This window comes from Rattus norvegicus, chromosome 4, assembly GCF_036323735.1.
Source record: "Rattus norvegicus strain BN/NHsdMcwi chromosome 4, GRCr8, whole genome shotgun sequence".
Taxonomy (NCBI): Eukaryota; Metazoa; Chordata; class Mammalia; order Rodentia; family Muridae; genus Rattus; species Rattus norvegicus.
The window spans coordinates 66,581,966-66,599,495 of NC_086022.1; the positions used below are offsets into that span (position 1 = coordinate 66,581,966).

Genomic DNA, 17,530 nt, shown 5'->3' on the forward strand with positions numbered 1-17,530 from the left:
GGAGATTTCCTTAGTAAGAAAGCTACCATCAAAAATGACTAACAACGGTGAGGCCTGGTCATGGTATTTTTGGTTTTATGTGTTCGTTTAAAAACAAATTTGATTAATAAACAATAGCTACGAAAGAGTAAGTGGAAATCTGTCCACTAGTATTTGAAAAGGAAGTTAGACAATGTGGAAATCATTATCCAGTGACAGCAGTGTCCTTACTCTGCAACAGAACACGGTGCAGTACCACAGACGTAGAAGGCTGAGTGTGTCCCCAGAGGACAGCAAAGTCCTTCTCAGCCTCCGGTTTATGATTCTCATCAGCCAGGCATTCATTTGAGAGGGGAAAGACTGGGGCTGGAGATAAACCTCTCCCAGGGAACCCAGTCAGGAAGACAGATGGGGAGAGAGAGAACAGGTTCTCTCTCAAGGACCTACCGTTCCATCCCCACCGCAGGCCAGAATTCGCAGATTTGGTACCTTCCTGTACAGCTCCAGCCTGGAAAGGAAATGGAAGACAAGGTAAGACCTTGTTCTCTATAGAGAGGGACTAGGGGGCAAAATGAAAGGGCACTGCCCATAGAGAGCACGTGTGCTCCTCCACTGCCCACAGAGCCAAGGCAAACTGACTCCTGCCACTGAACCAGAAACCAGAGGTCTCCGGTGCTCTGTGAACACTGGGAGGGAGAATTCCCATAACTCTCCATCCTCTCGATACACATTATTGTTCTCTTTAGGATTTTACTTCCTTTCTTATTGTCCATTTCTGTCACTCTCCTTTCTCCTTTATCAAAGGGGGTAAAATTTGATTAATTGATAATCAGTAATCCCTATGTTTCCTCCTTATTTAATTTTGATTAGCTTCCCCTGAGTCTATTTACTTTTCAAATCTACACTTCCCATTCCTTTTTTAAAAAAAGATTTATTTATTTATTTTATGTATATAAGTACACTGTTGCTCTCTTCAGACACACCAGAAGAGGGCATCAGATCCCATTACAGATGATTGTGAGCCATCATGTGGTTGCTGGGAATTGGACTCGGGACCTCTGGAAGAGCAGTCAGTGCTCTTAACCACTGAGCCATCTCTCCAGCAAGTCTCTACTTCCCACTCTTAATCCTTGAATAATTGAAAGCTGATAAAGATGGAGAAGACTCATCACTGCCATTACTACCGTGAGCACGCGTCTACCTTAGCTTGCTCACGCACAGTCTCTCCTCTACCCACAGCCTGGGGTCGGGGAAGAAACCCACCGGTTTCTCGTTACTTTGAATGTGCCTGTTTGAAGGGGTCAGATCATCTCATCTTTCTGATTGGCTTCAAGAGAACAAAGTCATTCTGCCTTGCTGAAAGCAGGCACTGGTAGCTCTGCTCCAGAAAAAACCATCTACTTACATGTAATAAATGGTGTATGTTTTCCTGAAAATATTCCTTGCCTTGCTCTGATCCTCATGAAATGCCCCGTTCTTTGCTGCTATGTTGGGTCCTGTACATCTAGACTTCATTTTCAACACCTCTAACTAGACACATAAATTCAGAACGGAGGTAGAACAGAAACTGAAATGCCTGTCTCACTGAACTGCAGCATGCAAAGCTACAATTAGTTCACCTCAATACCCCTCCCTCCCTCCCTCCCCCCTCCCTCCCTCCCCCCTCCCTCCCTCCCCCCTCCCTCCCTCCCCCCTCCCCCCTCCCTGTCCGGCCCTCCATTTTCCCCTCTTTTCCTCTCTCTCTTCTTTCTTTTCCTTTCTCCCCTACCCCCAGATACACATTCTGGATGCATTCATACACACACACACACACACACACACACACACACACACATACACACACACACACACAATCTCTCCAGAATGAAAGTTTATTCATACATATGTTGACCCTTTGAGCTATAAACTCACATTTCTGTTTAAGTGTGTCTTCAAAATCAGACAAACCTAAACAGAAAAGCGAGTTCCTTCTCACTCCCTGGCTTTCTAAGATTAAGCTTCAGTCCTGCATACACTGGCAGCAAGCACACAGCAGCAGGCCCTGACCCAACAGTTGATCAGACAGCAATTTGGTGGAAACAAATGCAAAGCCAGCATGTGGGGGGCTTCAGGTTTAAGAGCAAACTGCAGGTAAGAAAGTTAACAAAAGACTTCACCAGACCACCGGATAATAAACAGCCTCAACCCCAACTCCAAGGGTCCACTTTACAGCCGTGTCATGGAGGGTGTCTCCTGACTTACGCATCTTTTGGCCCTTCCTGAGAAAGGTCAAAGACTTGCCGTGGATTCAGGTACCACATAAACATCTGTAGGACTTTGGTTCCCTATAAAAGAATAAACAAACAAATACATAAAAGGCATTTTTTCCATACTGAGAAAAGGAAGACCACACTCATTCTCTCTTAAAGGATAATGAAGTGATCTGGAGCGATAGCACAGTGCTTCAGAGTGTATACTTCTCCTCCTGAAGAGGGCGCCAAGTCCACCTCTAGCACTCACAATGACAACTATAACTGCATGTAACTCAAGTTCCCCACAGGTCGGATAGCCAGCCGTGGCCTTGGTGGGCGCGTGCGCGCGCGCACACACATAGGCACACACACACACACACACACACACACACACACACACACACACACACACACACACCGAGCAAATCCTTTAATTACAAGCCATAGGGAACAGTAGTTAAAGTCGTGAGCTTTGATTGTATGTGTGTGCTTACCTATACCTGGGCTGAGTATATGCCCAGGTGAGATGGGTGTCCAACCTGGATAATTTTACTAGGCTTTCTGTGTGTTCTCTTTAATATGAAATGGAGAATGCTCGCTTCTGCAAGGCTCAGTTGCAGTAACGTGTGGTACACGCTTAGTGACAGTATCTATGAGGTTGACATCACTTTGTAATGATGATAAGATTATATAGAAAGTGGCCAGTCTCTGTCATCTAACATTGGTTTTTACTTTGTCTGAACACAGAAAAACAGGCAATGTTAGTTCATTGTAGTTTTATTGAAATAATTTTTCTCACTGAAGCAGGCAGAATGGAAGTATAAATATACTTTATACATAAACATTTTATGTGTGTCTGGCATGGTGACCCAGGTCCATAATACTAGAATACGAGCTTTCAAGACATATAGATAAAGGACTGTGAATTCAAACCCAGTTTTAATTACACTGTAACAGCCTATATCAAAAATAAAATTGTCATATATACAAATAGAACTAAACTTCTCCATATAATTAACACACACACACACACTTTCACTTACACTTTGGCTTCACATATAAAAATTATTTCAATAAATTCATAGCTAACTAATATTACCCATGTTTCATATTGTATGTGGAAAATAATAATCTGAACAATAAAGTTTAAATTTAATGTTAAATGACAGAGGATGGTTCATTAGATAATATTGCCATAACATATTTTAACCATTTCTGTTCTACATGTCTGCGTTAGCTTAAACCAGCCCTTCCTCAGTCACCTGATGTGGTTTCAAGAAACTGTGACCTTCACAGATAATGCGACTCACAAAAGGTAGTAGTTTAAGAGATGCTTCTTAAAGTTCACTGAGGAAAAAAGAAACATGATATTTTTGGATTATCAATATCAACAGAGCTTTGATCTTGAGCAAAGTGACTCATTTTTATCAATCACAGAAAGTAATAGTTTGATCATTTTAACAGTTTGTCAAGCACAATGCTGTTCCTTTAGTAGAGCGATGATTGTTTCAAAAACTATGCTTGTTTGCGTCTCTGGTCTGCTTCGTGGAAGGGATGCCCTGGCAGAGTAGGGGGAGCTTGAACCCTGAGCTGAGAACTAAGGGGCTTGTTCTGTGTGTGGGAGAGCACTGAGCTTCAGCACAGGTATGGTATGAAGAGGGATGTAATGGGACTTAACTGCCTCGTTAATGGTTAAGCATGCAGCCCAAAAGAGACACCTTACTTGCTGCTCCCTTTCTTCTTGGCTCTTCTGTAAGTCCATTGTTCAATTACACTGGCTGCCTGGGGTCCGATGTAGTCGGTAATTATCTCGCTACTGTGTAAGTTGGTGCAGGAGCCCATGCAGGGCTTTTGTTCCTCAGATTCCCCAAAGCTGTAATCTAAAAGTCCCGCCTTATCACAGGCTTGCTGTACTTTCAGGAATAATGTTATTCCACCCTTAATTATCCTAGCACCTCCATCAGCCTCACCAAATGAAACATTTTGCTCCTGGTCAAACGCAAGCGTGGATTTAGGGACGTCACTCCAACAACATGAATGGCATTTTCTTTCTTTCATCCTGGGCCTTGTTACCAAGTGCAGTCAGGATTATTTTGTCCTATTTTATGTTATATGGATAACGTAAACATCAGTTTGATGACCAACTACTTTATACAGTATATCCCACTGACTGGACAGAAAGTCGGATTTTCTGTTAGATTCACTCCCTAAAGCAGCATGAATGACCAGTGTTGATTATGCCTTGCCACCTCTGCTATGTAAGAACACACATCACGATTTCAGCATCTCCTATTATACAGAGAATGTGAAATAATTAACAGCTTCCATGAAAGGAAAATATAGTGTGCAGAAAGGTACTTTGCTCGACCTAAAGTTTCTGTATAAGGTCTCACCAGTTGCATGGTTTCGGTTTTGTTCATTTTAAATCTGTGTCCACTGGAACTTCTAATAGCTTGATGTATCCTCCCAAGAGAGGGATGTCTACAAAGCCTGGAATGTTGTTCCTTCTATGCCCCAAAGAGTCTGCTCTCCGATCAGTCCATTGGAACAGCACCCCTGGACTTGAGCAGAAACAGCCTATGCAGCAGTGCTTGGCTACTTCTAAGCACGAACAGACTTAATATGGGTTAAGAAGTACTCCAGTTGGCCTGGAGTAATGTAATGTAATGTAATGTTGCTTGCTAAGAAAGGGTGAAGATGCTGAATTTTGATCTCCAGTACCCACTTAAAAGACAGGCACACCCTTAAAACCCCAACACTAGGGAGGTGGAGACAGACATATTCCTGGAGCCTGCTGGTCAACCAGTCCAGACAGTGAGCTCCAAGTTCAGTCAGAGACTCTGCTGTCAAAGAAAGACCAAGGAAAGTGACTGAGGAAGCCATCAGACATGTGTTCTCTCTCTCTCTCTCTTCCTCTCTCTCTGACACGCACACGCGTGCACGCACACACACTGCTATCTTCTTTAAAGAAGTCCAGGTGAGCGAGGCACACAGCTAGATGCTCATAAAAGTTAAACACTCACACATTTAAATGAGATCCACCAACTGCCTCTAACACTGAGATAAGCTACTTCTGTGCCTTCACAGAGGCAACGAATTAAATGGAGCTGACTGGTCCTACAAGTGAGATGCACTGGAAAGGGGTCATTTGCTTCTTTCTCGGTATCCAGAGTAATCTACTTGGTCATTTACACAACTGTCACCAGCAAGTCTAAGCACATGACGGTTTTCACATGTGGCATGCCAAATGCAAGGACTGCAACTTTTATGCCGGAGTCTGGTTTTCTTGACTGGGGGGAGGGGCGCAGTGCTCATGAACTCCTGTCCCACTCCCAGGTATAACATCTGACCATTGACCTCTGTAGCCGTTATGTGATTGGGTACTCTTGATTGGGTACTCTTGGGAGTCTCTTGGGAGTCTTACCAGGCCCCTCGTCAGTTACCTACTGTCCCCTGGGCTCTCTCTCCAAACCAGTCTGAATCTGTGAAGCCTAAATTTATAGAAAACAATAAAGTTGTATCTAGCTCCAGACTGAAACTTTTTCAGCACTTCAAAACCTAATGCCTTCACGGAGTCTTCGCACTGAAGTATTGTGGAGACAGTCTACCGAATCTGTTCCTCATTCGAAGTAAGTGTCTTTCATCTGCTCCCTATGTCTCTGTTGACATACTTGGCCCCTGACTTAGGAGGGTGACTTTCTGAGGGAACACTGGTTCACAGGGAGTGGTATTAAATCAGCCAGTATAAAGCTGCCCACCAGCAGTTACCCCTCAGCCCCCGTCTACCCCTTGCTTAGTCAGTACCTGGAGCTCCAGTCTAAGAATCTATCTTCCTCCACACATCCGCCTTGGAACTCCACACTGGACAGTGTGAGTAGGGAGTCCCTTGACTCGTAGGGCTACATAGACCCACTCCAGTGGTTAACATCTGTGCATCTGTGAACTTATTTGAGGTAATGTGAGACAGGGTAAACGGCGGAGGGGTGTCAACTTCCCACACAAAGGAAGGGATTGTGTTGGAGGAAACTTTGTCTGCTGCCTTCAGTCTCCCTCCCACAGGGAGAGTACTTCAATGCTGATGCTTCAGTGCCTGAACCTGTCTCCTCAAATATTTCTGGTACCAACAGTACAACCAGCGTCTAAGTCCGTACAGAATACCAGTGTCACGTGTACACTGATGGTGCTGGGTAAATAGGGACAACCAGTGAGAAGTAAATGGAAGTGTTGTTACACAGAAACAGTCCTGGAGTATGTTAGAGCAATATAATCTTTCAAAATGTTAAATTTTTTTCCAAGCCTAAATGGGGGAACAAAAAGACAGTTCTCTTTCTAGCCACTAGATGGCGATATCATCCAGTTGTTTAACGCGAGTTTGACCGTGGTTTTGGAGCCTACTCTTCAGAGAGGAGATGAGTCCGAAATGCCTTTTACCTAAAACCAGATGAGTAGGACAAGTGAAATATTAATTGTTAAACTACGAAAAAATCGGAATATGTGCACCCCTCTTACTGCAGCAGGAATAAGAACCCTGATACCCTGGCCAGGCCGCTAGCTAGTTCTGTCTCCTAAAGCAGAGGCAGAGGTAGCATCTAGAACATGTAAGGGATGAGAGGTTCTACCTGTATGCTCGTCACCATCATGTCTCAATGAGATGCCGCCTGTGCCTTATCTGCACACTCAACAGCCATGTTTCCTTGCCATTCATAAACAGAAAGACTTCAAAAAACCAAGTACTCTAACTCTAGTTTCCGTGGCACAAACCCAAGTTTTAAGGCACTTTCCATGGGCTGGAAACCTTTATCCAATCACATTTCCATTTTTTTTTCTGCATGCTCCATTCGCGGCAGTGTCACTGAAATTCGGAACTTGCACCGCAGTTTGCTCTGGTGTTGGTGTCTCTCACAATACGATGGTTGGTTTACTATGCTCCGTGCCCTAAAATTCCCCCTAGGGCTCTGACGCCTACCCCTGGAGAGAACACAAACCTAGAGAACACCACCACTACACCCCTGAGGGACCGGTGTGTCCTTAGAGCACAGTAGAGAGGGTGACTGATTTTGAAAGTGGTAAGGCTCCAGTGAGCCTTGAAGGATGACCAGAAATTTCCCATATTAGAGAAGAGAGGGGACTTTCCTCTCACATTCCCTCTCCAAATAACTACACGGAACCTGTATAGCCCCTTCAATTATAAATCTCCAGATCACCTCAAAGTCAGTTTCCCTGTGGAATTCCACAGTGCTTGCAGTCTGACGTGCTCAGCTTGGAACACAGGACAAATACCTGGTTTACTCCCCTACCCCCACCCCCACCCCACACCCATTGGCCCCTTTTCTGTCCTTAACAAAAGAAAAAACTTGTTTTTCTCCAAATTCGCTTAGGCGTCCTTGATCTGTTAGCACTTAGTAAACTGAGAAGCAGCACTGGATAATGTCTGAAGTCTTTTGTCATTATTAATTCACAGCGACTGGAACAGGAATACAGCTGTACCCTAATTGGCTTGCTAGCCTCACAAAGGCAAGGGAAACCAAATTGCATATGCAGGGAAGGAAGTAAATGAGTAAAGAAGCCACTTCCGGGCTGGGGTATATAGCTCAGGGTGGAGTGCTAGCCAAGCACACATGAAATCTTGGGTTCTGCCCCCAGCATTGCATTAACCAGGCATGGTGGCACATGCTCTAAACCTCAGGAGGCAGAGGGCAGGGTGTTCAAGTCATTCTTGACTATCCAGGGAGCTCAAAGCCAGCTTGGACTACTTAAAAATATGGGTTATGTAGGGAGTGCCCTGACACAACCTGTAGAAGCTACGTAGCCTGCGGTGCTCAGACGACCAAAAAAACCATGAAACTAACCGCATGTACTTCGCTCGGTTTCTGGATTCTCAATTGCATCATCCTAGTTAGGTTACAAGGAAGCCGGCTTCTGAGTGAGTATGTCGGGGCAAACTGAACATCAACCCCCAGAAACCCTTCACCAGGTCCTTCTCCAGTATTCCAGCTGAAGCACACCATTGGACTAGAAAGGACATCCTCACTCACAGACAGGAAAAGAGGGCTGCAGAAAATACATTGTTTCTTTGTTATAAAATCTGTTTTACCCTTCTCCACAGTACTGAGACTGGTTTTTAACACTTCAAGTGATCAGGAATCTTGAAGAAGGAGAAGAGGAAACCCAAGACTTCTGTGAAATAGGTTCTCCTGTGACAAGTTTCACTGTTTCATCCTGGGAAATGGCCATTATTTTAGCAATGATGACTTCATTTGGACAATTCAGTCAAAACTCAATGACATGGCACCCTTCCTCAAGGAAGCTCAGATCTCTACTTGTTGATGGTGAAACTTCAAAGAGTCTTTTCTCAAAGTGTAAAGCGTGCACTTAATAGTCAGGAAAAAATATTTTTGCATCCAAATTCCCCAGAAAATAATAGAAAAACCAAAGCCCACAGAAGAGCCTTAATAAGAAGCCCCAGGGAACAGAAAGAGAAATGGATAAAAAGATAAAGAACTGTATTGTGGAGAAAACCAACCTCGTCCTTACGGAGCAAGGTTGCCAAGGGCATGCCATTAACTTCTGAAAGGGCATATTTGTATTCTTAAATGGGGCTAATATCGAGCTATACTGAAGGAGCTGGGCAGAGAGCAAATGAAATAATGAAGTCTTTAGGAACTGATTATTTTCTCTGGCCTGAGGTAGTGTTTACAATTGCTGTGGCAAATGAGCTCTGGATGTTCCTTTCCCTGAGGACAGGGACAAAGGAGTCAGGTTAAATTATAACAGGAAGAAGTAGAGACAAGTGGTAATGGCACCCCTAGTCATGAAAAGCGAGGGTAGACGGACATAGGGCCACTGGACCCCTCTGCTGTTCTCTCCCTCCTCAGTGTGGCCATATTGAACGTGAATACATCTTCCTTTGCTTCTAAGTGAAGTCCATTAACTCATAAAAACTCTGAAAGTTTCATTCTAGAACATCTGTAAAGAAAACGCTAGCCCTCAGGTCTTCTGAGTACCTCCGGTCTAGCTGCCTATGGAAGGAGAGTGACAGACGGCCAACTCTTTGAGTCTGGTCTTGGTGCTGGCAGAGCTCAGATGCCTGGGCTCCTAGGATGCTATTTTACTCTGTGCTGGGGATTGTGTCCTTGACATATTGAATAGATAAACACATGAAAAAAAATGGCTCACCTGGTTTCCCCCACTCTTTGGGTTCACAAAGACAAGCAAAGGCTTCATGAGAGGAGAGGAGATGGGCTTGATCACAAAAGGACGACCTTTGTTTTCCTGCTGGAGGAGGCAGGCAGCATCATTAGGATAAACACCCATGGCGTGGTTATAATCACAAAGCAATGGGGAGAGAGAACACTGTGCACCCCTAAGATCCCCAGTCTTATTCCAAAAGACTGAGTCTTCATAGCAGTGTGTGCACATGTCCTGGAACTGAGCTCCTCCCACTCTAATTTACCCAGCAGGCTGAGCTATGCCTTGGATTTCCCTCTGCATGCTCTAAGGGCTCTAGGAGGGTTGGTTCTTGATGTCATCTCTATCATCAGCATCGTTTGGGGGGGGGGGGAGACATTCCAAGCAAGGGCAGGTGCTCTGCCTCTGGCGTGGCAGGTAAGACCTGACGAATCGATGGACAGCTGAACTGATTGGGAACATGAAGGATTCCAACATGCTTTGAATAGCTGAAGGGAAAAGAAATATCCACAAGGCACACCACAAAATTAAGTGTGGGCCAGATCCTCGGGTTAAGTAGCCTCTACAGAGAAAGCTGTGTGCCTGACACATCTCCCGGAAAGACTTACCTCGGTTCCTCTTTTACTGGCTTTCCTTTTAAAACTTGTTCTTTTCTTCTTCCGGTTGGAAGCCTTCAGGGAGTTCTGTGGGGGAAGGAGGGAGCAGCTAAACTCAGAGGCAGGCAGCCCTGGCGCTTCCATGCAGAACCATGTAGAGGAGGACAGCAGCGCATGCTGTTGACTGCATGCTTCTCATGCTTTGACACTTCCAAGCCACTGCTCATGGGTAAGCCACAGACAGAGACCAGTCGAGTGCTCCGGAGTGAGCAACTGACTCCCCACCACGCGGTGGCAGGGAGTTAGAGCCACGGGGGCTCTTATGGACTCACATAACAACACATGGTAATACCTGCCAACCCTCCCAGTAAAAATGGAAGAATCCCAAATTCTCTGAGGGGCTCCAGTCTCCCGCCCAACCAGGTCCGTCTCCCGCCCAACCAAGTTCAAGTTCATCTCCTGGTATGGAGATCACCTATGTGGAAATGTAAAAAAGGAGGCCATTTTTTTATCTTTTTCTTTCTTTCTTTCTTTCCTTCATTTACCTTCATTGTTTACTCTTTATGGTCTGTTTTAGTAGTAGTTATAAAATAATGCTTAACCGCAGTCGAACATCACAGCCCAACAGTCTTATCAACACTGAAGCGTATTTTAAATGCTGGGAAGACACCCTACTGTGGTTACAATAGTGGAGCGGTGAGCCTTATTCTTCTCTGTGTGTTGGAAGACCCATTAATTTAAATGTCTTCTCTCCACTAAGTAGCCTTGAACTTTATTACGGAGGTAACTCAAAGTTGTTGACGCATAGTGACTCTTAATTTTACTTTAGAGATTTTACAAACCACAATCCACGATTGCTTTGTCTAACCACATTTCTCTTAACATCTGCTACAAGTCCTCCGAGGAGGAAGTCTTACAGGGTAGTCACACTTATTTGCTGAAGACTGAACATAAATCAGTTTAACTAGGTGGACTTAATAATTAATCAGACTGCATCTTCACAACAGTAAGGTAGTACTGACCACACGATAGATGTTTGACCAAGTGTCGAGAGCCTGAAATGCAGAATGCTTAGCTTAGACATTAGAATACACACTTACATTAGTTGATCAGTTAATAGTTTTCAAACTAGCTTGAAGAAATTTAAACAGCTAATCTGCACATAATTTTTCCTTAGAACATTCAAAACTAAACATTAGTCTATAAAACACAAATTAATGCATCAAAATCAACACAGTCTGAACAAGCTAACCTTTTTATTTTGCTTAAAGAAAAATGAAAGGAAGAAAGAAAGAAAGGGAGAGAGAGAGGGAGGGAGGGGAGAGAGGGAGGGAGGGAGGGGAGGGAGGGAGGGAAGGGAAGGGAAGGGAAGGGAAGGGAAGGGAAGGGAAGGGAAGGGAAGGGAAGGGAAGGGAAGGGAAGGGAAGGGAAGGGAAGGAAGAATAAAGCAAACTGATGTGTAGCCTGTGTTTCACCAAGGCTGGGGATTTTTTTGAAGGACCTCCATGTATCTCCAGGTTTTCTTCTTCCATCAAAGGGAAATGTCTTCAGGACTCTCCAAAAAAAGAGATTCAGGAAACTGGATGTTCCTGACTCCAGAGTTTTTCCTTGACATTTATTATTGACTACACTTGCCCTGCAAACAGATCTCCTGGCTTTGAGATTACTAGGCTAATGGGATCTTTCATAATGTTCTTGTCTCTTTCTCATTATAAAAGTTGATGCCATATCTTGGCAAATTGATTTCTGGGAAAGGGATGATCTGGAGTCTGGAGCAGCTGCAGGAGAAGCTTCTGTTAGGTGTGATCAGGTGATCCTCGAAAATGCTCAGCCAGCACCACATACCAGCCTCACTCAGACCCAGACCCCGGAAAAGACTCAATCTCTTTGAAGTGAAGCCAAAGCAAAGATTCTTCTTAAAAGCTTCACACGTGATACAATCGTGATGCTATCATGTATCTGATGACAAAAATGTGGGTTTGGACCTGAAGAGTGGCACTAAAGAGACCCCAGTGAAGCAGATCAAATTGAGTAAAGGAGGACTGTGAACCTCATGGGTTTGCTACAAATCCAGCAGCAACTGGCTGTGATGAGATGCATGAACTCTGTTAGGTCAGGCAAGGTTTTAAAGTGACATATGCTTAGTTTTAACATGGGGTGATAATACCTACCTCACAGGACAGCTAAGTTTGAACAAGTAAAGGTATGGGACGCAATGAGTTTTGCAGCCATCCCATCATGGCGTCTGCTAACATCTGTCAGCCTCACTACCTAGCACAAGTCCTAAGCCATACCACAACCACGATTTTTAAAAAGAATAAATGTCATATAACTAGCAGTATTTGCTAAGCCTCTTCTAGTTTGGACAGCCATACTCGGAATGTGACTGCTGTCTCCTCACTCTTATGGTGTGTTAGTTCATTTCCTGTCTAGACCAAATGAATGCAAATGCCAGTTGTTTGGGCTTGCAGGAATACACTAGAGGCCTCCGTTCGTGACACAGCTCAACAAATAAATTCCAAGACATAGCTCTACTGCACCAGGTGGAGATCCTACACAACTTTCTTAAGCTTATCATAAGATTTATAGCATATTGGGTAATTTAATGCTCAAGCACATCTAGGAAAGAAGGAATTAGAAATGGGGGGGTGGTGGTGTGAAAGCAGAATAGGTAAGGACCTCAACTCTAGGAAGAAGCAGATACACAAAATGATCTTTCAACAGAGATATAGTAAGTGCCCTGAGCCTTACCAAGACCAACACATCTGAGGCTGACCTAACAAAATAAGTGTAGAGACTGACTTACAGTACCTGGGCATGTCTATGTGAAATCTGGGGGTGTTTTATACTATCAAGAATGGCCACACAGCAATAGCAAGTGTCCCTTGCTGTATGAGTACCAATGTCCAACATCACCCCGCTTACAAGGTGGCAGCGCCTTGTGTGGAATAGACAGCTAGGAAGGCAGATTTGGGATGTACCATAGCCAAGACAAGCTAAGAACCTTATCCTCGATAATTAATTGCAAAGTTTGTCCTTCCTGGTTTAGTACTAGGAATCCAACAAAATAGCTTTGCAAGCATACAGGGGCAATGTCAAAAAGTTATGTAAAATACTGGTGATGAAAGAGTCAAGAAACCTTTTACCCTTCTCTGACATTCTAAAACAAAGCCTGCCTGTTCTGACAAGGGCAGCTAACCCTGTGGCCTAAGCGATCCCCTTACAAGATCAACGCCACTCAGCCTTGTGTTTGTGGTCTTCTCAGCTCAACAACAGTTACCCTCTAGCCATTCTGTGAAAGACATCAGGAAAGATAAAGGCCCTTTTGTCTTCTCAGACCAGGTGTCAGGGCAATCTCACCTTGCCACAGAACTAATACTACCAACCAAACTGTTATGAGAGTTATGACTCCCTCCTGGACAGTTAGGAAGTCCTTATGGATGAACCACTTAACTGTAAATGAAACTTTAGCTCTTATTCCCCTTGAAGGACTGTTTCCCAGGCTATGAGGTCATAAATAACTGGTTATATTAAAAGACCTAAAGATGATAGATCACTTCATTATAACCAAGGAAGTCTCTCCCATAAACACCAGACAACATTTTGACAGATCATAGAAGGAAGAAGCCAGGGCTTTGTGTATTTAAGGGATGCTCACCTTCTGCTTCAGGTACCCCACTAGAATAAAGGCGGTTCTGATGACAGGAAAGACCAAAGAAAGCTTGCCTCTGAAGGTAAGGAGCCGGTCTCAAGAGCTCCACATAGCAGCAAACCATACGTGCTAATAGTTCTTCAGAGTGCGCAATGAAACTGTTTAAGCAATTCTGTGAGATTGTGTCAGTCAGTGAATAGAATCTGCCATTCTGTCTCACTGGTCTCTGGCAATAAAAGATCATCCAGTCATAGCAAGACAATTAAGAAAGAAAACTTCATCCAGGAGTAGAAAGCATGGACACTGCACTGTCTGTAAACAGGACACTAGAAACTCTAAATACCTATCAGTAGGGTATGGACCAACTGGGAAATATCTACTGAGTGGAAATAGCATAAAGTGACATATTTTAGAAATACATGTAGTGCTAGAAACATCTACCCAACATTCTTTTTTAAACAAACTAAGCACGTTCTGAAGAATTACCTGCAGCACAGCACCACTCATTAACAACCCTGCAGCCTGTACACATACAGTTCTGTTTCTGTCCTAACGGTGCATGTCTATGCATGCAAACCAGTAGTGAAAACATGGATATGTAATGGGAAAGCCAGGAGAGGTGTCTAAATGTTTGTGTTAGTGAAAGGAGACACTTTTATCTGAAGTTCCCTCTGCACAAAAGTATAATACATGTATATTACTCATTATACACTGAACTTTAAAAGACAATCCTACCTTTGAAGAGACTACAGTGTCCCAACTCAGTCCTTTGGGTGTATGTTCCCTAGGGGAGACATAAATTTATCTAAAACATTATTTGCAGATTCTGGGAGAGGAAGGCAGACTCCAATGAGGGGCTGGTCACTGCTCAGGCTTGATAATAGATTCTTGACATATGTGGTCTTTATTCTGAAAGAGTGGGCTTCTTTACAGGAAAGGAATAATAGAGTAAAACCAGTGTTTTAGAAGGAAAGCCCAGCCAAAGCACATAGGACAACAATCAAAGAAGATAGCCCTGCCAGGGAGGGAGGGTGCTGCTAGCACAGTTCCACTACTAAAGATGGAAAGAAAAATTGCGTGGCCACTGCTGTTGAATTCCATAGCCATAAATTCAGGGACTGCACATAGCACTTGTGATCAGACCATGATTGGGAGAATTATAAATTGTGGAATGCAGAGCATGCTAACAACATGGAGTCAGAAAAATGTCAGAAAATCCTGTAGAGACATTGAGAAGACGCTTAAGGGAAGAAAGGTGGGGTATGGCAGAGTAGAATGGCTGTCCAAATGGGGATCTCTACTGTCTGTCATCTACCTGTCACTACATCTCACCTCACCTCATCTCACCTCATCTCTCCCTCCATATATGTGTGCACTTACATAATTACATATACACCTATTTCATAGTCTAATGTTCTTCTATCGCATTACTTCATAAATATGAGGTCAAGAAGATATTCTTAATTAAGTAAACATTTAATTAGCCATGATCTTGGACACCATTACTTCAGCACGATGTCTAAAAATGACCAAGATGAGATCTAGGTCCATAAAGATTGTCCTTCCTAGGGAAATGCCAACACATCCAAAACACTGAAATAGAAATTCAACCATATATATGCCCTTAATAAAGAGTGGCCTCCTGTTATCTTAGACGTTGCTCCTACATGCTTCATTCAGCAGAGACATAGTGTGCTCTAACTCAGTTTGCAGGCCCAAGAATATAATTTTGTACACAGTGTGCTACTGTCTTACATGCTACTCCCACCTTTTAAACAGAAAGATAATCCCCACATCCTCAGGAAGTTGCCCCAGACTAACAAAAGGAGACTGGCCTAAACAGGAAAGCTACTAACACCGCACAGAATGAGATTAGGTCCTAAGATAGCAGATCCATTTGTATTAAGGAAAGATCGTGGCTCTCTAAGTAGGCTTGTATGTAATGGAGGTCATGACTCACAGCCTGCCCTTTATAGTGGCAGAAATCTTAACTAAACTGTTAGGTTTGCAGACCTTGCTCTCTGTGGACTCCTCTCAGGCTTCGAAGAGAACGTGTAAGAATCCAATATATGCTCACCAGTACTCACTAAAACTCAGATGACCTGCCTTCCTAGAGTAACATCACACGGGTGAGGAGGAAAGTGGGTTTTCATGAGGATGGGAATCTGGTTCCACGAGAGTCTAATGAAGTCAGGTGATGGGTCAGTGAGATGAGTCTCATAGCTAAGCACCAGACCACGGGGGTGAATGTGTAAAGGTCACAGGATCCCAAAGACTACTGAGGGAGAAAAGCAAACCGCAGCCGTTAGTTTCCTCTGCACTAGGCCAGCAGCACCAGGATCCTGCAGTTACCTGAGGTTTCTTCACCTTAATGATCCAGGTGGGCGGGACAATAACAGCAGCATGAGCCCCCAGGGAGCAGGGTTCCTCGATGTGATGCAGCATGAAGCAGGTCACTTTATTGTGAAACTGAAGAGAAAAACGGGCTAATAAGCAAATCCGAATAAGAAGTAATTCACAGCAAGAAGGGATAAGTACACGCACTCAGGCACGCACAAAATCATACATGCACACATCAAGAACACATGTATCTCATCAGTAGTCAACCAGCCCAGGAACAGAGAGGCCAGAATAACTCATTCCAGTGTAGACGTAACAGTGGTTACCAGGAGCCTCGCAGCAAGAAGCCGGCCATGGCATTCTAATGGTCTAATGGACTATTTACATAGAGGCTGAGTATTGGCGAGCTCTACTAATCTAACTACACACAACTGTGTCTGTTAGCTAATGTAGAGTAGAAAATGAAGGCAGCTGGGAAGACAATGCCCGCCTCCTGACTGTTTGCTTCTACTGCAGTTGTAAATCCTCCCAAGTAATCTTTCCAGTTTAGGGAGCCAGGAAGGGAGCAAGAGGTCTCTTCTGGAAAGCTGTTAATCTCAGTGATAACGGGGCACAAAGAGATCCCTTCTCCTGGGCTTATCTAGAGCCTTAAAAATACAGTGGCCCTGTTACAGTCCACAGGCCCGGGGAGCTCATTCTTTACAGGAAGGAAGGAAATATAAGCTAATAACGATCGCCATCACCACAGTACCCCAGGGGAAGGGGCTTGACTCACTGTTCTGCTGGGAGACTGGCATGTGACCTCAGTCTGGTCACCTTTTGTGACTCTGGGGTGATAGTCCTGTGGGGACATTTCATTTCTAATGGACACAAAATCAGCTTGTGCACTAATTAAAGGTCTTGTCTTCCAATCCTGGTGACTTTTTTTATTTAAATTAGTTTCAACTTGAATTATACTCATTGTAACCAACGCACAATTCACCTTTTCAACTGGAGCTATTTAAGAGTGAGAAGGAACCACTGACAACAAGAACGCTGGGAAACGGACGTCGATTAGGACTCTCTGGGGGGAAACTGGCACGCACAGCCAGTCCAATTTTACTCTGTGCTGTCACAAGGATTTTGTTTTCATTTCTGCATATTATGAAGCTCTTCCTGTGATCCAGTGGTCAGTTTATATCAATTAAGGATAAAGTACTGATAGAATAATTAATAATTCAACATACCACCCATTACGTGGAATCTGCAAACAAATTAAATCAGAGGAATGCCGCGCCACAAAAATATCACTTGAGCGCCTCCTCTCAAAACTGATTATTCTTTTAAGCAGTTAAAATGAAATCTCAACGCATACCCGCTGCATTTCTACCGTGACAAGGGCTTCAAACGCAGCGCAAGCAACTCTTTCAACTTATACTTGAGTGATCTACAAGTCAGAGACTAACAGGTACTCTCAGGACTGTATATTTTTAAATGTTGGCACCAAGACTTATACACAAAGAACCCAGCTGCCTAACCCCAAGATTCCTCCTGCACCTTAGAGG

General features: G+C 43.9%; 1 protein-coding gene across 12 annotated transcripts in view; it reads right to left on the reverse strand.

Annotated features, from left to right (window-relative positions):
• Positions 1–17,530, reverse strand: part of Dgki (diacylglycerol kinase, iota) — a 461,894-nt gene that overhangs the window by 204,069 nt on the left and 240,295 nt on the right. For 3 of the 12 annotated variants that reach the window (XM_039108367.2, XM_039108369.2, XM_039108372.2), the window contains exons 8-13: positions 15,999–16,115; positions 10,347–10,469; positions 10,007–10,081; positions 9,387–9,485; positions 2,221–2,303; positions 427–487 (exon numbers count right to left, since the gene is read on the reverse strand). In XM_039108367.2, coding sequence (XP_038964295.1) covers positions 427–487; positions 2,221–2,303; positions 9,387–9,485; positions 10,007–10,081; positions 10,347–10,469; positions 15,999–16,115 — 558 coding nt within the window. The remainder of the gene's footprint in view (positions 1–426; positions 488–2,220; positions 2,304–9,386; positions 9,486–10,006; positions 10,082–10,346; positions 10,470–15,998; positions 16,116–17,530) is intronic. The other 9 variants (XM_006236333.5, NM_198782.2, XM_039108374.2 and 6 more) reach the window with 5 other exon arrangements.